The following is a 23972-nucleotide window of genomic DNA, read 5'->3' as shown; positions in this document are numbered from 1 at the left end:
ATTTTTTGTTCATGTGATTCATTTTGTATTGGAGATAGTACTTCGTTTCGAGTAATGCTACACATCATCCCTATGTCCTCCTTTTGTCCCCCCAAAATTGATGTGGCTCTTAAAATTACCATTGAATTTTTGATATATCACTCTTGGATTTTGATCCAATGGTAATTTTAAGAGCCACATCAATTTTGGGAGGACAAGGGGATGATGTATAGCATTACTCATTCGTTTATGGTTAAAGACGGAGATGATACCTCTATCTAAAATTAACGGAAGTCCACGTCAATACTTCTCAGAAGCTGACACGTGTCTTATACATTAAAAAAATTAAAAAAAAATGAAAATAATAAAACTTAAAATAAATAAAAGCATTAAAAAAAAAATTGAGGAGCCACCCCATTTTCTGCCATAAGTCCCGTCCTTAACAGCCTTCACTCCTCGAGACCATGCCTTCCCATATGACCTGCCTTGTGATCATCACCGCCAAACCCACATTTTCAGGTACTATGCCCTTATATATTGCGTAATACTCGCTTTCTTTCACCAGTTTCACCTTCTCATATCTATTTCGTATTATTTGTACAATATCTGCATTCTTGTTTTTTTAGTTACAGAGCTAGCTCCAGCTCTATAAGATCTTTTTTATTTCTCCAAATTGTTGAATTTGTAAAGAAAAACATTTGATGGAAATGGAGATTTCTTGTGGAACATCAACTAGAAATAGGTTCGATCATATGAAAATACCTACTTCTTTAATCGATCGAGAAACCTAAAGCCCAATAGTGCTGAGTCCCCCATCCAAAATCCAAGAAGTAGGTATCCTTTAGGAAATATCAAAGAGAAGGAGAAGGTGACCCTCAACAGTCAGCATGACATGGAGTGAGAAGAGGAAGCAAGTGCGGGGGAAGAGGTGGATGCAGCTTCCGAGATGGTCTCATATCCCATGGCGGCGATGATGGATGGCTCGGCCATTCGGAGCAGCCACTCGATGGTCTTGCCATCTGAATGGTGACCCAGCTTGCACGTGAGCTGGAATATGAGAGCCGCGCAAAGGGCTGGATGCGGATTCGTCAGCCGGGAAATTTGTAGAGTAGGAGAAATGAGGTGGCGCGATCTGGTTCTAGATGAAGCGACTGGGGGATCGAGCATACCTCGCCATGGATCATCATCCCCAAATGATGAAGCCGGGAAATTTGTGACATTGATGGCGTTAGGTTTGGTTGATAGAGATGAACAAGTTATGGTGAGGAAAGAGAAGAGGAAGAAAAGCCAAGGAGCCGCCATGGATGAGTGGGAAAGTTCTCTTTTGCTGTTTCTGGCAAAGAAGGGGTGGCTGGCCACCCCCATTTTGGCCAAAGGGGTGGCTCGAGCCCTTCAAAATTGACGAAAGTTTCCGTCAATACTTCTCAGAAGCTGACACGTGTCTTATGCATTAAAAAAAATTAAAATTAAAAAAACTTAAAAATTTAAAATTTTTTTTTTTAAAAAAAAGCATTAAAAAATTAATTTTTTTTAAAAAAAAAATAGAGGAGAGGTGGCTGAGCCACCCCATTTTCTGCCAAGAGTCCCATCCTCAACAGCCTTCACTCCTCGTGACCATGCCTTCCCATATGACCTGCGTTGTGATCATCACTGCCAAACCCACATTTTCAGGTACTGTGCCCTTATCAATTGCATGATACTCGCTTTCTTTCACTAGTTTCACCTCCTCAAATCTGTTTCGCATTATTTGTATAGTATCTGCATTCTTGATTTTTCAATTACAAAGCTAGCTCCAGCTCTATATGAACTATTTTATTTCTTCAAATTGTTGAATTTGTAAAGAAAAAAATTTGATGGAAATGGAGATTTCTTGTGGAACATCACCTAGAAATAGGTCCAATCATCTGAAAATACCTATTTCTTTAATTGATCAAGAAACCTAAGTCCCAATAGTGTTGAATCCCCCATCCAACATCCAAGAAGTAGGCATCCTTTAGGAAATATCAAAGAGAAGGAGAAGGAGACCTTCAGCTGTCAACACGACATGGAGTGAGAAGAGGAAGCAAGTGCGGGGGAGGAGGTGGACATAGCTTTCGAGATGGTCTCATATCTTGTGGCGGCGATGATGGAGGGCTCGGCCATTTGAAGCAGCCATTCGATGGTCTTGCCATCAGACTGGTGACCCAACTCGTGCGTGAGCTGGAATATGGGAGCCACTCAGAGGGCTGGCATACGGTTCCATCAGCCTAGAAATTTGTAAAGCAGGAGAAATGAGGTGGCATGATCTGGTTCTAGATGAAGTGGCTGGGGGATCGAGCATACCTCACCATGGATCATCATCCCCAAATGATGAAGCCAGGAAATTTGTGACATTGATGGCGTTGGGTTTGGTTGATAAAGATGAACAAGTTATGGTGAGGAAAGAGAAGAGGAAGAAAAGCCAAGGAGCCGCCATGGATGAGTGGGGAAGTTCTCTTTTGCTGTTTCTGGCAAAGTGGGGGTGGCTGACCACCCCAATTTTGGCCACCCCTCTATTTTCAAATTTTTTATTTTTATTTTAAGTTTTTTATTTTTTTATTTTTTTTAATACATAGGACACGTGTTAGTTTCTAAGAGGTGTTGACGTGGACTTTTGTCAATTTTTCGACGGAAGTATCATCTTCGTCTTTAAACATAAACAAAGTACTATCTACGATACGAAATGAACCACAGAGGATAAAAAATAAATGCGTGAAATCATAGAGGGTCAAATGTATTTAGCCTTTAAAAAATAGCTGAACCACCTCTATCCTAGTCCAAGGACTTGGCTTTTTTTTACTGTTTACTTTCTTATGTATCACATTTATTTATGATCAAATTAGTATCGGTCATTCATTTGGAGAGCTTGTATCGATATCTTACCTACTAAAGATAAGTTACTCAGACGCAAGATAGTGGATGAACCAAACAGCCCTATGTGTAGGAATTATCCGAAAACTAGTGGGCATTCTTTATGGTGGTGTGAGGCCTCAAAAGATGTGTGGGCTGAGTTAGGGGTGTACAACCGGTTGCAATAGCGGTTATTTGTTCATAACAGCTACCACAACTGTAATGTCCAAGACATTTTTAGTAATTAAAATATGGAAGTTGAGTAAATAATTGACTAATGTTAATTTAGTGTCCTTAAAAAAAATATATATATATATTTTAGGTCCAAAAAGAAAAGGAAAGAAAAGAAAAAAAAAATTAGAAAAGGAAAAATAGAAAATAAAAGAAAAGAAAATAAAAAAAAAATAAAAGAAAGAAAAGTCAAAAGAAAAAGTTCAAAAAAAAAAAGAAAAAAAAAGTGGCCTGATGGCCATTCGGCCACTTAGCAAATGGCCGCAATTTAGGAATGAAGGGCCACACGACCCTTCAGCTAAAAAAAAAAAAGAAAAAAAAAATTGAAGTGTGCGCCTCACTTAAAGAAAAGGAAAGTGCCTCCTTTCCATCTGACCATGAGAAAAGAAGAAAAAAAAATAAATAAATGAGGGGAGGATTTTCTTTAAGGTTTTTCATACAAAAATCATGATTTACGAAGATCCAACAGTCCAAACTCAAATCCGATTTCGGAAACGTGATCTAAGAAGTCCCATCTACGTTTCTACCGATTGGTTTGAGGTATTTTCACAAACTCTTGGTCTTTGAGATTTTAGATTAAATCTAAAGATATATGAGTTTGATTTTATGTGTTCTTAGGATTTGTTGTGAAAAGCTTGCTAAACACTCTCCAAGTGTTGGATTTACATTTGGTGAATTTTTTGGTGAGTTTCCTTAAACCTCAACTTTTGGGTTATGTATTTTAATTGCGATTTCTTGTGCTTAATCCTAAGTAAACCTTATGGGTTAGTGTTATTAGTATTTAAATATCAATATTATGTTATGTGTTAGTAAAATAAATTATGGGTTTAAGTTTGGAAACTCTAATTTGATAGGTTAAATTAATTTAGGTTTTAAGTGTTCAAAACCTAGATTATTAATTTGTGGATTAATTATAGTTATTGTGATGATTAATCCCAAATTAGTTATGGGTTTTGTAAAAATAAGTATTTATGGGGATAGGTTCTAATATTAGTAAAAATAAATAATTATGGGTATTTTGTTTAAATAGTATTTGTGAAGTTAACCCTAAGATTTTCTTATGGGTTAGTGTTATTTAAAATGTATTAATGATTTAAGTAAATTAATTAGTAATTAAGTTAGTAATTATTGTAAAAAGATTAGTGAATGTAATTTTAGAGTTAATGTTAGCATAAAAATGTTAGTGAAAATAATTGTGTGTTAGTAATTAATATTATAAGTAAATAATTAAATAATAATTTTAATATCTAACCCATAGTAAATATTTTTGGGGTTAGTGTTATTTAGGTTTAATTAGTGTTTGTATGTATTTTAGTGTCTAATCTTAAACAAGTGTTTTTGGGTTAGAAGTGTTGTGATTAAAATTAATAAATAAGGTTTACGGGTGTGTAATTGGGACCCTTAAAAATATTAGGGGTTTTCCAACGGTTTAGCCTTGAGCAATTCAAGTGCTAATTAGGGTGTTAATTATTTAAAGTGTTAAATAGTGTAATGTGTTATTCCACAGTGATACATTGCAAGGTGGTGTCTAGGAGAACTAAGCTTGATATCCGCGCAACCAGGTGAGTATTCTACTCACTGAGGGATATTAGGAATTTAGATATATAAATTACTATGTTTAGTTTAATTTGATGTTGAAGGATGCATGCGAATTGTATTGCGAATGATGACATGACATTGAATTGATGTCGAGTATTGCATGAGATTTATGTTGTGAATATGATATATGTTGATGAATCGATATTGAAGAATGCATGAGATTCGTATTGTGAATGGAAATGTGATAACAAGATAATGTAGAGATATGCATGAAAATATATGTGAATAAGTTTGTGAGATATTGGTTGAAGAAATTGTAATGATAAATAGATGTTGATGACATTGGAATGTATTTATGGTTATGGAATTGTTGATAACAAATATATGTGGTTGTGATGTGAATTAATGGATTGAGAAGTTGTGATGATAATATGATGTTAGATGGATGATTTGAGTAGCATGAGATTATGTTATAAATGTGATTGTGTTGTGGAAAGTGGTATTGTTGAAAGAAAGATGTTTGGGAATACACATGTGATGATATGTATATAGTGTGGATGCTTTGGTATTATAAGAACCCGGTAATTGATAGATGGTAAGTCCAGCGTTGTAGTATCTGGCACAGTGGTAGGCCATAGGGTAGTAGCTCTTGGCTGAGATGAGTGGTAGGCCAGAGGGTAGCAGCCCTTGGCTGAGATGTGTGGTAAGCCTAGCATTGAAGTGCTAGCACTCGTGAGATATGTGCCTTGCTGGTCGAAGCTTTTATGGGCAGTGTTGATGGTAAGCCTAGCATTGAAGTGCTAGCACTTGTGAGATATGTGGTAAGCCTAGCATTGAAGTGTTAGCACACGTGAGATGTGTGCCCTGCGAGACGTAGCTTTACGGGCAGTGTTGATGGTAAGCTTAGCATTGAAGTGCTAGCACTTATGAGATATGTGGTAAGCCTAACATTGGAGTGCTAGCACACGTGAGATGTGTGCCCTACAGGTCGTAATTTTATGGGCAATGTTGACAGTAAGCCTACCATTGAAGTGCTAGCACTGGTGAGATGTATGGAATATTGTTTATGATTTGCGTGAAATATTGTTAGTGGAAACCGTGATAATATAATGTGTGATGAACAGCGTGACTTGTACTTGATAATGTGTTGTTGTGTAAACTTAATAATTTGTGAATAACGCTGTTGAACCCTGCATGCATTTATGTTTGTGTATATTGTATACTTAGTGAGTCTTATACTACTGAGGTGGTAAACTCATACTTTTACCTGTACGGATGTGGTTAACCCCACAACCATACAGACTCTGATGTTTTGACTGCAGGTTTAATGGATCTAATGAATGTCGTCGTAGCATAGTACTTGGGATGTTATGACCAAAGCCCGACGCGACAGTTATAATGGTTGGACCATGGGTTGTCCACCTTTTAGTAGATTTTGTTTATGGCTCGTGTCGCATGTGACAATTGTATTTATGAGCCAGACTTTTGGTACGCATTTAATAGTTATATAGAAGTCTTAAACAGATAGACATATTAATGGCTCTTTTGTTGTAATTAACTGTTGTTTATAGATGTACCTTCTGTTATGTTGATAATGTTATTATGTGTTATCTGCTACGTAGATGTAACTCTGATTATCAAGTACATGTTATGAAATGTGTACCGTATGTTGGCTGAGCGACATGTAGTCGTGCCACTGTGATGACTCATTTACGTTTTTTTTTAAAAAAAAAATAAATTTGGGTCGTCACAACAACTGGGGTCCCGGTTATTCCTATTTTAACAACTGAAACCGCAACTAGCCTACCGGTTGCGTTTTTACCAACCGCTGGTTATCCAATTATTTTAAACCTGTTATTAACCGGATAACTGGTTTTCTTTTATTGTTGAATTTTTTTTTTGGGGGTAATTACCTTTTCCCCCCATGAACTACCAAAAAATGCGCGATGCCCCCATGAACTACCAACTCAACCAAAATAGAGCATTCAACTACCAAAGATAACCATTTTCCCCCCTTCCGTCAGTCACACGCCGTTTTACCCTCATTTTCTTCCTCTTTTCCTCTATGAACTACCACCATCTTCCTCTTTTCCCCCCATGAACTACCATCATCTTCCAACATGCCCCCATATAAAACGGCACATGACCCGTTGACCGTTTGTTTTAACCCCTTTGACTGACGGAAGGGGGGAAAATGGTTGTCTTTGGTAGTTGAATGCTCTATTTTGGTCGAGTTTGTAGTTCATGGGGGCATTGCGCATTTTTTGGTAGTTCATGGAGGAAAAAGGTAATTACCCCTTTTTTTTTTTCAAATTTTTTAAATAGACTCTGCTCTGTTTTGATTTGATTTTGAGCAATCAGAAAACACTCTTTAACTTATTGGTCTTGTCGTGATACCTTTCTATTATGCTGTCGTTACTGGTTATTTCATATACTGCTTTGTATTGTGTACCCATCTTTCTAACTTGGCTTTTGCGACATTCGCAAAGCAGAATCTGTGTTCGAGCCTAAATTACTTTACCTTTGACCAAAGCGTCGAATACCTTGTCTACAAGGGTTCCCCTTGAGAGATGCTTTGGGATTTGGAGATTGTCTCCCAGAACTTTGAGCTATCTAGTGTCAGAAAGGAACCAACTATTTCTTGCCATGGCAGATATGTTATGTTGGGTTTACTAATATCTGCAATACAAATTTCCAATTGGATGGCTTCCTTGTCAATATATTTCTATTTTTCTCTTCTCTTAAAAGGGAACTTGTAATGGCCAACCAAAACCGGTCAAGGAATGAAATAGTTTGATATGGCTAAACACACTGTACTTGGGCTTCAATTTTTTGTATATATTATAAATATTTATAATAATAAAAATCTGTTGCGGTTACCCGGTTATTAATCGGATTTTTAAATTGCAATAACCGGTAACCGCAACCGAGTACCCAGTTATCCGGTTACGGTTATTTTCGGTTTCCCAATTTTTCTGGTTACCGGTTGTTGCCGATTATCACCGATTTTATTAATTGTTATGTCTATAAAGAATATTATGTTATTATGAGAATTGTTTTAATAGTAAAAAGATGTTTATAGGCTTCAATAAATGTTGTGATAAGGTCTGGATAAAAAGATTCGTAACAAAATGTAATTAGACTAATTTTATATGCCGTGGTAATGTCTAAGTAACATTAGAAATTAGGTTAAGTGGTTTATAAGTCATAAGTGAAAAGAAAAGTATTAAATAGGTTCTTAGTATTTTATACTAATCTCATGTGTACAACTATGCAGTTGTCTTTTCTATGGATCAATCTTTATAGCAAGAAAGAACTGTGAGTATTCTACTCATTGAAAATGATACTGAGTTCTTTAATGTAGTGTTATATAGGTTTATTTAATGGTATGCAATTGTTTAGGTATATGTGTAGGTAAGTGTTTTCTAGAATACCTACTAGGAATGATGCTTGTGTGATTATATGGTGATATTGGTTTGTTTGATTATACGGTGATAATGATTACTATGAGATATGAATGGTATGCGATATAAATGGCATTGCATATTATACTGTTAATAATAGGAACTGAAGGTTAAAGTCCTAAGGCATGAATGAACGAATGAAAGAAAAAGAGGTGGTTAAAGTTCTCAAACAACTATCTATGGTAAGATTGGAGATGGTAAAAGACCCACGGCACTTGATAAGACCGTATCATGAGTTAGAGTCTCACGGCATCTATTTATCCATCAACATTAATTAATGAAATTGTACAAAACTAGTGTTAATAAGACTATGCATATGAATCCATCATACATCATGTTATAGTATTGTGTATTGTCAGATGAATCATTATGTCATTAAATTATTGGATGTAGTTGACTCACTGTTTTTACAGTATGAGATTGTGGTAATAACCACTGATGAGAATCAACAAGCACCATTAAAGGATCCATTGCATATTCCAAGTGGGCCTATTACTAGAGCAAGATCCAAGGAGATCAAAGAAGCACTTAATGGGCTAATTCAAGAGATCTGCGGAGATTCTAAAATGGGGCATTCCAAGCTTGGCCCAAAGGAAGATGAAGGCGTAGTAAATTCAATCCAAGCTATTGATGGGCGTAATTTCCTTAGCAATGTCGTGGATTAATGATTGATTATGGCTTGAGTGGGCAAGAAAATTAGAAGGAGAAAGTAGCTGATTGCTTTCTAATTTCAGACCAATTAATTGGCTTATTGACTTTCCAATTCCATACCAATTATTTGGTTGATTGACTTGCCAATTCTATACCAATTAATTAGCTGATTGACTTGCCAATTTTATACCAATTAATTAGCTGATTGACTTGCCTATTATTAATGCTAAATTTTAGGCTCCCATGTTTTTAGTCAATTTTTTTTTTTTTTTTTTTTTTTTTTTTTTTTTTTTTTTTTTTTATCCATTTTCTCATTTTTGAAATACGTTAGTTTCATTTTCCTTATAGTGGGATATAGGGCTGAAAAGGTTATAAATATCCTGCACTCATTGTAATGAAGTATCATTGAATGAAAATAAAAGAAAATGTGAGGTTTGTTTCATCTATTGGTTCTTCAAAGAACTTGTGAACTTATCAAGGATTCTTCCTTGTGGCGTTCAAATTCTATACCTTCGGTCCATGATTCAATTATAATCTTTGGGTTGGGGTTTGTTACTTTATACCTTTGGTTCGCGTTTCATTTATGAACGTTGGGTTGGGATTTTTTTTTTATCAAAAATCTAAATTTTAACTATCTTGGGACAAAAATTCCAATATTGTTTGTTGGGTCTCGAAGTGTGTCGGTTGATGTTTGCATCATTTGGTATCAAACCCAAGTTCTAAAATCAGGTTTCCTATCCTTTTATCTTTTGTTTCTTGTTATCATCTTATCTTGTTCCGTTTGTGTTCATTGTTCTTGTTATCATCCTATCTTGTTCTGTTTGTGTTCATTATTCTTTATTCTTGTTCTATTTTGTGTACCAAGTTTTTTTTTTTTTTTTTTTTTTTTTTTTTTTTTTTTTTAAATGAATGAAAAAAAAGAAAGAAAAAGAGAGAGACTTCCAAAGAGAGAGAGAGAGAGAGAGAGAGAGAGAGAAGGGAAAAAAAAAAGGTGTTACTAAAACAACAGATACTATCATTCACCGTGCTTATCAAAGTTAATTTTTTCTTGAATCGTGACTTTTGTAATTTTAGTTTCTCTAAAAAAAAATAAATAAATAAAATCTGATTTTCGTCCTTTCCCTTTGATTCGTTGTTTCTATAATATTTTCTTGTCGTCGGTATGGTTTAAATACTACAAGTTGAATTTCTTGATCAAGTTATTAGTTTAATAAAGAATAGAAAAAGGGGAAACTACGAGTGGAAAAAGAAAAGAGAGTGTGAGACTAATATCGAAAAAAAAAAAGAAGCCAATTTAAGAGTGAAACACGAGTGTGAATGACATAATTTGAGTGCAAACACGTGAGGGAGTGTTGTGAGGAATTATTTCTAACATTTTTCTACAGTTTCAAAAATATGGGTGACACATCGAACCAAGAACGAAGGGACGAGTCGTCCTTCGTGTTGCAGGCTATGCAACAACAATTTGCACGCATGAACATGGTGTTTAATAAGATTCGGGATCCGATGGATAGGCAAGATGTTGTTATTGCTGCTTGGCGCATGGAGCGTCCCCAAAGAGTCCTTAATGCTAGAAGGCAAGAAAGGCGTGCACCCTGGATGATTCTGATGACGACCACAAGGATGAGTTCAAAGATGAAAAGTATCATTGAACGGTGAGGGCAAAAAGGCATGGTAGAGGTTTTTGAAGAGATCCGAGATGGCGAGATGGGACTGACATAAACCTAGGAAACATCAAAATGAAGATATCATCGTTCCAAGGGAAAAATGATCCTAAAGAATACTTGGAATGGGAGAAGAAGGTGGAGTTGATTTTTGAGTGCTACAACTACTCCAAGGAGAAGAAGGTAAAACTTGCTGTCATTGAGTTTACCGACTGTTAGTTTGTGATTGGCTGCATTCTATATGATAAAATCACTTGTATGTAATGTTGCTACATATTCAAGGATACCGTTTTATTTCAGAGTCTTCGTTTCAGAAATGTACTTCAAGAAGTTCAATGAAGATTCTGTATAGTTTCCAAGTTAGAAGAAATTGGATCCCAAGCTTCCGTTCGGACGGCCCAGTCATTTGTCCGGATGACCACCAGTGTTTACTATTCAAGCTTGTATCCGTTCGGACATTTCAGCAACATTTCTGGACACTCTTCAGAGTTCAAGAAGAATCCAGCATTCAAGTGCATCCATCCTGATGACGTGGCAATACTGTCTGGACGCCAGTCAGTGTTCGACAAGTAAAAGGATTTCCTTTGCAGACACAGATATGGGAAGACATCTGCAACAGTTTGGATGTCAGGTCTACACAGTCAGGACGCTATCCTTGATAAGGCAAGACATGGAGAAGAATTGCAATGGTCCGGACATCAGGGCAACACCGTCCGAATGCCAGTCATTATGGAAATTGAATGTAGCTGAAGTGCAACTGTCCGAATGCTAGGGCAACACCGTCTGGACACGGCCTTATTCAGGAAAGAATTTCAACTCTTTATGGAAAAGCCAGTTGCATAGTTCACTGTCCGAACGACCTCATCTTGCGTCTGGACGCCGCCTATAGAAAACTGAATCAGAGTCGATTTTGGTCTTCTATAGCCTATATATAGAGGCCTCTACGCATGTATCATTTTCAGAATTCGGTATTGAATTCTTTAGAGCTTAGAGAGTATATTTTTGGAGTTATTATGCTGATCCGCTTGCTCTCAAGTCGTTGCCGTTGTCCTGTTGCTGTGCTGGTCAATTGAAGTCTATCTTAGGGAAGAGCCCTAAGGTAACGGATTCCATAGAAGACCCCTTCAAGTAGGAAACTTGGTTGGGAGGCGTTCACATTGAGTTACATGTCAGAGTGCTTGATACAATCGCTGCATCGGGTATGTGAGTGTTACTATCTACGTACTAGCTTTGTCTTTTGATAGTGGATTTTCTGGGTTTGGCTACCCCGGAGTTGTTTTTCTCTTAATTGATTTTCCACTTCGTTAACAAAATAATTGTGTCATTTAAATTCCGCTTTTACATTATTTTCTTACACATTGTGCGCACACACACGGTTAAATAAGAAGTCATTTATTTTTCAATTAGTATCAGAGCTTGGTACACTCTGGTTAGATTTATATCTTGAGTGTAATCCACTTGACTTCTATTTTTTACTATATCTCAAAATCTTAATACTGTTCCTGCTTTGATGGTATGAACTATGGCTATTGGAAAGCTCACATGCGTTTCTTTTTAAAATCCATTGATTGTTGGCAAATCGTTGAATCTAGCTGGACTAAACCGGAGGATGCAACTCTCAAACTGATTCCTACAAGAAATACACGACTTGCTAACAATAAAGCCCTCCATGCTTATTGTCAATCTCTTTCACCGTCTGAATTTGCTAAAATTTCAAACTGTGAAGTCGCTCAAGAAACATGGCAAATCATAGAAACAACATATGAGGGCACAAAACTTGTTAAATCTGCCAAGCTCCAAATGTTGATTTCTAGATTTGAAGAGATTAAGATGCTTGAAGATGATACATTCAGAGAGTTTTACACTAAGATGAGCGACCTGAGAAACTCGATGGTGAGTCTCGGGAAGACTGTCTCGGATGTAAAACACATCCGAAAAGTTCTAAGATCTTTGCCTGAGCGTTTCAAAATTAAGGTGACTACCATTGAAGAAAGCAAGGATCTAGAAGAGATGAAAATTGAAGAGTTTGTGGGATCTCTTCAAACATATGAGCTTTCCCTGCCTACAGTTAAGAAGGTCAAGACTATTGCCCTCAAGGCATCCAAGAAACAGGCCAAAGTCTCATTTGAGGAAGACTCTGATAATGAAAAAGATGTTGTGGCAATGTTGGCCAAAAATTTTAGGAGATTAATGTAGAATGATAAATTTAAGAAAAAATTCTCCAAAAGACTAAAGAAGGCCCCCAAAGAATCTGAGCCTAAAGAAGTTGAGAAGAAAGACCCAAGAAGCCCCAAATGTTTAGAATGCTCAAGCTTTGGGCATATGCAGGCTGGCTATGGAAATCTCAAGTAGGGAAAAGGGAAGGCCTACAATGTGACTCTTAGTGATGAGTCAGAAAAAGAAGAAACTCATGCTCAAGATCAATTTCTAGCCTTTGTGGCACCACATGAAGACTTGGAGGATTCTCAATCGTACTACTTTGAGCACAATGATGAAGACAGGGAAGAACTCAAAGAGGCCTATAAAATCCTCTATGTAGAGTTCGAGAAGTTGAGGGAGACTCGCAAGCAGCACATCCATGAGCTGAACAGTTTACAAACTGAGAAGAGTTCATTGTTGCTCAAGATACAGGATCTAGAGGAGAAGCTACTAGAGACACAGCTACAGTTGGAAAAGGTCACTGATGAGAAGCTAACACATATGCAGTCAATTTAGAAAAGCCCAATAGACAAGACCAGACTCAGGTATATAGCTTCTCCCTCTAATATCCCTTCTACTTCTAGGACTATATTTGTCAAATCCACAGTCCCCGACCCTCCAACCACCATCTGGGATAAAAGAAAGGAAGTTATTGGTGGAGATATTCTAGCAACTGTAGAGGCCACTCAGAAGCTCCCTGCCATTAGACGGCCTTCTATATGCCACCACTGTGGGTTAAGTGGTCACATCCGACCTCAGTGCTCCCTTCTCAAAGCTCAGAGATCAAAGGTCAAGAGAGAGGTGACAAGACAAGTTACATTCGGCACTAGACCTTTGGCCCAGCATCAAGCTCCCCAGTATCAAGCTCCATGGCATCAGGCCCCACGGTATCAGGCTCCTCAGCATCAGCAGCATCAACAGCGATTTGTTCCTGCTAATCAGAATGGCAAACCCAAGAAAAACAAATCAAGGAACTACATGAATAAGCCGCAAAAGCATGAGGATGATCAATTCCGTAGGGAGCTACCTATATGGATGCAGAGTATGATATAATGGATGGATCACCAGATGAAGTCCTGTATGTTAGTCTATGATTGGCTGCATTCTGTTTGACAAAATCACTTCCATGTAATGTTGCTTTTTTTTTTTTTTTTTATCAGGGATGCTATTTTTACACAAAGTCTACATGTCAGTTTATGTGCTTCAAGAAGATTCTGTGTGGATTTCAAGACAGAGAAGTTGAATCCCTTGCATCCTTCCAGACATCCCTGTCAACTGTCCAGACACTCTTCATTCAAGCAACATCCATCCGAACGACATGGTTATTCCATTCGAACTCCCATTTGTATCCAAAAGCTTCAGACTGTTCAAGCTTGTATTTGTCCGGACGTCACAGCAACGTGTCCGGACGCTCTTCAGAGTTCCAGAAGAATCCTGTGTTCAAGTGCATCTGTTCAGATGACATGGCAATACCATCCGGACGCTAGTTAGTGTTTGACAAGTAAAAGGATTTCCTTCGCAGACACAGATATGGGAAGATAGCTGCAACCGTCCAGACAACAGGTCTAACCCGTCCGGATGCTATCCTTGATAAGGCAAGACATGTAGAATAATTGCAACCGTCCGGACGTTAGGGCAACACCGTCTAGACGCCAAACCTTGTTATGGCAATTGCGTGCAGCAGAAGTGCAACCGTCCGGATGCTAGGGCAACAACGTCTAGGCACAGCTCTATTCAGGAAAGAATTTTAGCAAATTTGGAAAGCCGGTTGCACAGTTGTCAGTTTGGACGCCCTTAGCTATAGTCCAGACACCGCCTAGAGAAAACTGACTCAGAGTCGATTTAGTTCTTTTGTAGCCTATAAATAGAGGCCTCTAGGCATGAATTATTTATAGAATTCGATATTGAATTCTCTATAGCTTAGAGAAGGTGTTTAAGGAGATTTGAAGATCTACTAGCTATCTAGCTGTTGCCAGTGTGTGATTTGATCAGTTGTGAAGTCTATCTTAGGGAGAAACCCTAAGGTAAAAGATTTCATTAAAGACCCCTTCAGGTAGGAGACTTGGTTGGGAGGCATTCGTATATAAGTACACGTCAGAGTTCAAGGTACGACCACTGCATCAGGGGTATGTGAGTGCTACTGCTTTGTAATTAGCTTTGTCTTCTGAATAGTGAAAATCCTGGGTTTGACTACCCCATAATGGTTTTTTTCTTAACTGAGTTTCCACTTCGTCAACAAAATATTTGTCTCCTTTAAATTCTGCATTTAATATTTAGTTGCACACTGTTCATACACACACGGTTAATTAGAAGTCATATTTAATTTTCAATTGGCATCAGAGCGAGTAAACCGTTTAAAGGATTTAATTCCTGAGTGTGATCCTTATCTTTTTGTGATTTCTATTTTTTGTTAACACCTTTTCATAACGAATTTTTCTCAGTTATCTGAAGAGAATTTTGATATTGAACTCGTTAAAGTTTTTGGTAAATTAAGAAAAAATTCTAATGTTTCTCATAAAAAGCTCAAAAAGGTGAAGTAAGAAAAAGAGTCTTTGATTATTCAGTTATCTGAATCACATGTTTTAATTGACTCTTTGAAATCTGAGAATACCATGTTGCTTAATACTATTGATGCATTTGAGAATAAATTGAAAAAATTCTCTAGTGATAATTTGAAAAACATGCTTAGTATTCATACAGATATTTTTAACAAGTCTGATTTAATTATTAATGATTTGAGTGCTTCTACTTCACATGCTTTTGATTCTGAATCAGATTCTATTGTTATTAAGCATGTGATAGTAGATACAGCTTGTTTAAAAATTATTGCTTAAATAATCATGTGATGCCAATGTCCAAGGAATCAGGCACACAAGGTAAGTTTGTTTCTACTTGTCATAATTGTGGGAAGATTTATCATATTAGACCAAATTGTTATTTGTTGAAATCCCATAGGCCTTGGATTAAGCAGGATGCTCCAAGGAAAGGTAAAGTTGAAAATTCTTCCTCATCTAAATATGTCCCTCTGCATAGGAGATATATAAAAGGTAAGGACAATATTATTTGTGAGAATGCTAACCTTAAATTTGCAGAGACTGTCAAAAAGCATTCCAACAAAAGAAGCCTACCCACTTGTCATCACTGCGGCATCACCAGTCGGCTGGCTGTAAGGTAAAGAAGACTCCCGATCATACTTCTATAAAGAGTAGGATCAATTTACTTGCTTGTAAGATCAGCACTGATCTTGACACTTGTGCTCATAGGAGTACGAGCATGACTCTTCCCATCTAGACCGAACCACTAGACCAGATCTTTGGCATACTTGGATTGAGAGATAAATATCCCTTCAGAAGTTTGCTTAACTTAAAGCCCCAGAAAGTAAGTCAACTCACCAATCGTACTCATCTCAAACTCTTGCTTCATCTCCTCAGAAAAATCATGAGCTTGGGAATCCAGAGTTGCTCCAAATATGATATCATCTACATAAATTGAAGTAATGAGCTTTTGATTACCTTGATTCCTGATGAATAGAGTCTGATCAGCCTGTCTTCTTGTGAATCCTTTAGCCAGAAGGTAAGCGGTCAGACACTCGTACCATGCCCGGGGAGCTTGCTTGAGACAGTACAGTGCTTTCTTCAGCTTGTAGACATGTTGAGGATGTTGAGGATCTTGAAACCCTTTTGGTTGTTCGACATATACCTCTTCCTGAAGTATGCCATTGGAAAAGGCACTTTTAACATCCATATGATACAGTTTGAATCCAAGATGACAAGCAATGGAAAGCAAAATTTGGATGGACTCTAAACGAGCAACTGGAGTAAAAGTTCATCAAAATCTACCCCTTCAATCTAAGTGTACCCCTGAGCAACGAGACTATCCTTGTTTCTGATCACTGTACCATGCTCATCTGATTTGTTCTTAAAGATCCACTTGGTGCTAATGATATTGTGACCAGAAGGTCTGGGAACTAGAGTCCATACATCATTTCTGGCAAATTGATGCAACTTCTCATGCATTGCAATGATCTAGCTCTCATCTTGTAGAGCTTCATCAACCTTCTTCGAGTCAACCTGTGCAAGATAACAGTTGTATGTGACTTGATTGGCTACTTCATTTGATGGCTGGAGCACTTTGTTTCTTAGACGACGTCTTTCTTTAAGATTCCCAATTAGCTGTTGTGAAGGATAATTAAGCTTGACCCATGACCTTTTAGGAGGATTTGTTGATTCATCCTTATCTTCAAATGCATTGACAGTATTCCAAGAAGTCACAATTTTTGGAGAATCTGGAAAAGAATCAGCTGTTGAAGAGATGACAGGAAGATCTAGTAGAGTATCGATTGCTAAACAAATGACAGATGTTTCCTGGGTTGAAGAAGATGGCTTGACCGTATCGGCTGAAGGAGTAGGCAGCTCTTCTGGGAAGGATTGAGTTTTCTCCCCTTGCTAGGTGACCCAACTTCTTCATCATTAATTACGACATTGATTGATTCCATCACAGTTTCTGTTCTTTTGTTAAAAACCCTGTAAGCACGACTGTTGGTGTAGTATCCCAAGAATATTCCTTCATCACTTCTGGGATCAAAATTTCCCAGATTTTCTGTCTTAAAGAATGTAGCACTTACTTCTAAAGATCCGAAAGTACTTGACTGTGGGCTTCTTTCCTCACCATATCTCATAAGGAGTCTTGTTGGTTTCTAGTCGTAGGTAGACTATATTGATGATGTGGCAAGCAGTGTTGACAGCTTCTCCCCAAAAGTATTGAGCTAGATTCTTTGAATGGATCATTACTCGAGCCATCTCTTGTATATAACCTTGTTTTTCAGCTTTACAACCCCATTCTATTAAGGAGTAATGGGGGATGAAAACTCTTGTTGAATGCCATGTGAGTGGCAAAAATCTTCAAATCGAGCATTCTCAAATTCTCTTCCATGATCACTGCGGATTCTCAAGATTGGGCAGTTTTGCTCGATCTGAATTTTCTTGAATAATTGTTGAGCTGAATCAAAAGCATCAAACTTTTCTTGAAGAATAAGAGCCCATGTGAATCGGGAATAGTCATCCATAACCACCAATATATACTTTCTTCCACCTAGACTAGCAGTTCTAGTAGGACCCATGAGATTCATATGCAGTAATTCTAAGTTTCTAGAAGTAAGAAGAATACCTGAAGTTTTCTTGTGAGCTGCTCGAGTCTGTTTTCCCAGCTGACATGGACCACAAACTCCTTTCCCAGTTTTCTCCATCTTGGGTAGATCTTTGACAATTTCCTTGCTAGCAATCTTAAGCATATCTGTGAAGTTTAAGTGTTCCAACCTTTGATGCCATAACTCATTGTCATCAATGGTTGTCTTGTTACAGATTATCTGAGGCTCTGAAGTGAAGCCTGGGAGGCCACAATAGTTGTCAATAGTCATTTCTCTTCCCATTAGCCACTTGCCACTGCTGTCAAAGATATTGCATTCCTTTTTGGAGAATTGAACCACCAAGTCATTTTCATAGAATTGGCTGATGCTGAGGAGATTCGCCTTGAGTCCTTCCACATATAAGGCTTCTTGAGATGCTCCTAGTCTTGGAATATCAATAAGCCCTTTTCCAAAGACCTTGGACTGACTTCCATCCCCATAGGTGATTCTTCCTCCTCTACCCATCTGAACATCCTTTAGAAGTGTCTTGTCACCTGTCATATGTTTAGAGCATCCACTATCCAAATACCACAGACAAGTATCAAGTATTTTCAAAGCAGTGTGGGCAACCAAACATAGGTTGTCTTCTTTCTTAATCTAGACTTGTTTATTGGTGGTATTCTTTCTTTTATTGATCATTGATAAGTGTTGAATGTTACACATTCAAGCCCCTTAATTTACATATGTTAAGCTCTTAGTTTTGTTATAGTTTGATGTTTTGTTGGGGTTCTTTCGTTACTCTATTATGTTTGGCCATCATATGTTATCTATTCCAACACTTACAATGCAGGGTGGCGAACCCACCCTAGTTTTTCATGGAGTAATGCTCCATAATGTGCAAAATCCCCAAGGGTAGCAAATAAATTTTCAGCATGGAAATAACTATCAAGTTCCACCACAAGTGGTCCAACCGAATCTAGAGCCAAAGAAGAATGACCTCGAAGATGTTCTACTTGAATTTTTGACTAAGCAACAACAGTCCAATGCTCAAACAAGTCAAGCTATTCAGAGATTGGAAACACAAGTGGGGCAGTTGGCCAAAGAGTTAAGTGAGAGAAAAAGGGGCAAATTCCCAATGGAAGCTCACTGTGAACAAATCATCAACCACATCAAAAGAGAGAGAGAGAGCTTCAAAGTCAATTGGTGGCTAATCCTAGTGGATATTATGTGGAGGATTGGAGTTCTTCCTATCATGAGCAAGCTATCACAACATTAAGGAGTGAATAAGTGGTCGAAAATCATAAGGAAGAGGGGAAGGAGGAGCAAATTGAGGTCACACATGATCTACATCGGGAAAAAGGCAAGGAAGTGAGCACTGAGGCTTCTTCAACATCAACTCCTATTCCCAAATTACCAAGAGGCCATGAGAATAGTCTATTACTGCTATTAGATGAGCAAACTGTGGTCATCAAAGCAGAAAAACTCTCTAAGTATTCTCTTCATAGTATTCTAGTTCACGATTCCCTTCCGGATGAGAAGCTATTTGAGAATTCTCAAAGTAATTTACCCCAATCTGTGAACATTAAGAACTGCCTTTCTGTAGGTAGAATTCATTTTCTATGGTCCAAGAGAAGAAAAGATTGGTGCTTCAAGTTTAAACTCAAAAGCTACTACCAATAGCGCTCGAGCGGTCCAGGAGCTTAGCACATCTTCCCAGATTTGTGGTTCTGAGGCCATTGCATGCACTAAAAATCCATATCCTTTAAAGAATTCTTGTTTTGTTTTTAATTATAGTTCATTTTATTTTGGTTAATTTTAGTTTTATTGTGGTTAATTTTAGTTTCTATTCTTTTTTATTTTTTAGTTTTCCTTTCTTTGGTTTTGTTTTTCTAGTTTTGTTTTTCAAAGACAAATGTTTTTGTATTCAAGTTTGAGGGTATGCTACGAGCCATACCTAGTCCGACCAATTTTCTCATCTCCCAGGTATGATCTTTCCATTCTATCTACACATTGAGGACAATGTGTAATTTAAGTTTGGGGGTATAGGACACACACACACTTTTTGTTTAAAAAAAAAAAAGATGTGATAATTGAATGCATGTTCATGTTATTTTTAAGACTTTGGTTGATCTAAAAATTGTAATTTGAATTTCATTGTTGAGCTTAGAATGTTGAACACATGATCATTTGAAATTGATTCTAAAGTCCTACTACTTACTTTTGGCATCAAAGAATTCATTTGTTTCAATCTAAACTATCACAAGCACATTAGCATAGAATTTGTGAGGTATGATATATGAAGCTGATTGTGTATTTTTCAATGTCTTGAGTGAAGCTGGGTGACTTGTTGAATGGATACCTTGGCATATTTATAATAATAATAATAATAATAATAATAATAATAATAATAATAATAAAAATAATAATAAAATAAAAACCATTTTTGAAGCTTTCACTGTGTAACTGGACTTCTTGTCTCATTAAGCATTGAATGTTCACATAAAAAAGTGAGAAATTCGGATTGGTTAAAGTCATGACTAGTTTAGTTCTGTAGCATTTTGACTCGAGTTAGTAAGCTCTTAGGGGTGTTTCCACACCTGGTGCCTTATAGCCATCTGCTTTGAGAGCATTAGCCTAACACTCGTTACATGGGTCAATTAGAAAGCTTAAGAGAACTAAGCATTGCACAGCTTGACCAAAAAAAAAAATAAAAAGAAAAGAAAATAAAGCTCTTGCCATTATCCCTTGGTTATTTAGTTTGATGGGGATCCCAGTGAATTTTAAGGTATTGAGTCATTGCACATTGGAATTAATTTGAAACCTCATGATTATGTGTTAGTTCACCTTACACTGAATTGAACTTGTGATGTCTCAGCTTGTCGTTTGTAAGTAGTTACACATTGGAATTCTATTTTACATTGAAGATGTAGTTTATCTTTCTAAGCTTACTAATGAATGAGAATCATAATTTTGGTGACAATTAACTCTTTGGAATAAACATGAATTTTTGCATAATGTTTGTGGGTATCATTCCTGACAAACCCTCACGAGACTTCACTCGTCCACTAGAGAGTCCTAAGGGTTTAAAAGGCTTATTAAATACGTTAAATGCAATCGTGTTTCCCACGACAGAGGAGGTAGAGTAGTTATTGTTTTAGTTTTCCTTTTATTTTCAATTTTGCATTGCTAAGGAACTAGCAATATGTAAGCTTGGGAGTGTGATAAGTGCTGAATGTTACACATCCAAGCCCCTTAATTTACATATGTTCTCTTAGTTTTGTTATAATTTGATGTTTTGTGTTTTCTTGTATTTTATAGGTTTTTGAAGAAAATCCATTAAATTCCAAGAATATAACGAAGTCGGCAACCTCACTTTTGGATAGATTCAATTCCAATCAATTTTCACTAATGAGTTTGACTTGATCACTTAAAGTTATAACTTGGTTCTCAATACCAGGTTCATCTTTCCTAGGCACATGCAGTTTATCCCAAGGTTTCTGAGAACGTATCTGAAAGCAATTAGGGAAGATATTACCACTAATGCCACAGTGATGACAAGTAGGGATAGAATTGAAGTTTTTATACCCAGTCCCTTTAGTACTTTTACCCATGTCCCCACAAGTAGAATAAGTATGATGTTTAGACATGCTAGGTTTAACGAACATAGTTCTATAGGCAGGCATAGCATGTGAAGAAGAAGCAACACTATCAATACTCAAAACAGAATCAAAAGGTTTTTCTAAAGGCAGCTTTGATTTCATTAGAGCATCTTCCAAAGACTTAATTTTTTTCAATAAGAACATCTTTTTCTATTTCAAAATTTTTAAGTCTTTGTAGATGATCAATGCTAGAATTTTTAAAATCTTCAAATTGTTTGAACAATTTGACACACGTCCTTTGGAGTTCACATTTTTCCATCAAATCAACATTGATAGACATAATAAAAAATAATTAGAAGACAAAAGAATCACCCTCAAGAATTTAATTTAAACAGAGTGTACCAAGCTCTGATACAAATTGAAAAATAAAGAAGACTTCTAATTTACGGTGTGTGTGTGTGTGAATAATGTGTAACAAAATATCAAAGTGCGGAATTTAAATGAGATAGATATTTTGTTAACGAAGTGAAAACTCAATTAAGAGAAAATCCACTCCGAGGCAACCAAACCCAGGAATTCCACTATTCAGAAGACAAAGCTAGTAACAAAGTAGTAACACTCACATACCCTGATGCAGCGATCATACTTTGCACTCTGACACGTAACTCAAAATGAACGCTTCCCAACCAAGTCTCCTACTTGAAGGAGTCTTCAATAGATTCCTTTAGCATGGAGTTCCTCCCTAAGCTAAACTTCACACGAACAAAGTAACCACACACCGGCAACAGCTAGAGAGCTAGTAGATCTTCACAATATTTCCATAAACACCCTATCTACGCTATAGAGAATTCAATACTAAATTATGTAAATAATACATGCCCAGAGGCCTCTATTTATATGCTTAGAAGACCAAAATCGCCACTAATTCGGATTTCTCTAGGCTGCGTCCGGACGGTGAACTGTGCAACCGCCTTTCCATAACGCGCTTCACGCGTTTCCATATTAAGGCTGTGTCCGGACGGTGTTGCCCTAGCGTCCAGACAGTTGCAAGCTGTCTTTCCCGATCCATGTTTGCGAAGGAAAACTGGATTCTTCTCGAACATTGAAGAGCGTCCGGACGTGTTGCCCTGACTTCCGGACGGATGCAATGTTGAGCTAATAGAATCTTCTCGACTCTGGAGGGTGTTTGGACACTTCACTGGACTGTTTGGACCGAAACAAGGGATTCGACTTTTAGTTGAGCTGGAAACTTCGCAGAATCTTCCTGGAATACTGAAATTGCCTTCTTCAAGCTTGTGACACTGAAACTTGCCATAATAAGACTCTTTCCATATTAGAAAAATAAACTCTGAATATCTGAAGACTCTGAAATAAACAGTATCCCTGTTTAAGACAACAACATTACAAGATAATGATTTTGTCAATAGAATGAAGCTATTAAAACTAACACATTGTGTGCTTGATGTTTTGAGAAAAGAAAAACTATATGCTAATGAAAAGAAATGTTCATTTTGCTTGGACAAAGTTGTGTTACTTGGTTATGTTGTTAGCGCGAAAGGAATTGCGGTGGATGAGGAAAAGGTGAAGGCTATCAAGGAATAGCCCACACCTAAGTCAATCACGGAGGTAAGAAGCTTTCATGGCTTGGCTAGTTTTTATCGGCAATTTGTCAAAGATTTCATTACACTAGCTACACCACTCACTGAAATTGTTAAAAAATTCGAGGGTTTTAAATGGGGTAGTGAGCAAGATTGTGCACTTATTGAGATTAAAGAAAGGTTATGTGGTGCTCCTTTATTAGCATTACCTGATTTTTCTAAAAAATTTGAGATTGAGTGTGATGCAGGAGAAGCGGCCAATAGCCTATTTTAGTGAAAAGCTAAAATGGGACAGCTTTGAACTACCTGACATATGACAAGGAGCTTTATGCATTGGTGAAAGGATCGGAGACTTGGCAACATTACCTTTGGCCGAAAGAATTTGTCATACATACCGACTATGAGTCCTTGAAGCACTTGAAAGTACAAGGTAAGTTGAATAGAAGGCATGTTAAGTGGATGAAATTCATTGAGACCTTCCCTTATGTAATCAAATACAAACAAGGTAAGGAAAATATTGTGGCTGATGCATTATCAAGAAGGTATACCCTTGTCTCTACATTAAATGCAAAGTTATTAGGATTTGATTATGTTAAGGAATTATATGCTAATGATGATGATATTGCTAGTGTGTATGGAGCATGCGAGAAGGCAGCGTTTGGTAAGTTCTATAGACTAGATGCGTACTTGTTTAGAGAGAATAGACTTTGTATGCCTAATAGATCTATGCGTGAGTTGCTTGTGCGTGAAGCACATGGAGGTGGTTTGACGGGTCATTTTGGTGTAAGGAAGACTTTAGACATTGTAATACCCCGTATTTTAAGATATTGAGTAAAATATCTTAAAATATGATTTAAGGCCTAATAATAGGAATAATATACATATGAATATTTGTGGAATAAATATTCATCAAGATAGGTATAAATATTTAAGAGATTAAATATTTATTAGAAATATTTGCATAAGTGTATAAGAGTTAAATGGATTAGAATTAACTAAGTTTAATTCGATCGATCGATTATAGAATCGATCGAGAGATTGTTTAATGTCTTAAA

General features: G+C 37.0%; 1 protein-coding gene and 1 long non-coding RNA gene across 2 annotated transcripts; one reads left to right on the top strand and one right to left on the bottom strand.

Moving 5' to 3' along the window:
* Positions 1–861: 861 nt before the first annotated feature.
* LOC133853917 (transcription factor TCP15-like) lies at positions 862–1281 on the bottom strand. The gene has a single exon (XM_062289941.1). The coding sequence runs from the start codon at positions 1279–1281 to the stop codon at positions 862–864; it is 420 nt and encodes a 139-aa protein (XP_062145925.1).
* A 2187-nt stretch (positions 1282–3468) lies between these two features.
* On the top strand, positions 3469–6184 carry LOC133853772 (uncharacterized). Its single transcript, XR_009896735.1, has 4 exons — positions 3469–3618; positions 3697–3761; positions 4586–4640; positions 5919–6184. It is a non-coding gene; the product is annotated as an uncharacterized LOC133853772 (long non-coding RNA).
* Positions 6185–23972: the final 17788 nt, after the last annotated feature.

Source organism: Alnus glutinosa, chromosome 13 (assembly GCF_958979055.1).
Source record: "Alnus glutinosa chromosome 13, dhAlnGlut1.1, whole genome shotgun sequence".
Classification (NCBI taxonomy): domain Eukaryota; kingdom Viridiplantae; phylum Streptophyta; class Magnoliopsida; order Fagales; family Betulaceae; genus Alnus; species Alnus glutinosa.
Note: the sequence above shows the minus strand (reverse complement) of the source record. Positions and strands in the feature narration are given on the sequence as shown.

Excerpts from the sequence above, each read along its gene's own strand:
- LOC133853917 (XM_062289941.1), bottom strand. The coding sequence starts at position 1,281 with ATGGCGGCTCCTTGGCTTTTCTTCCTCTTCTCTTTCCTCACCATAACT.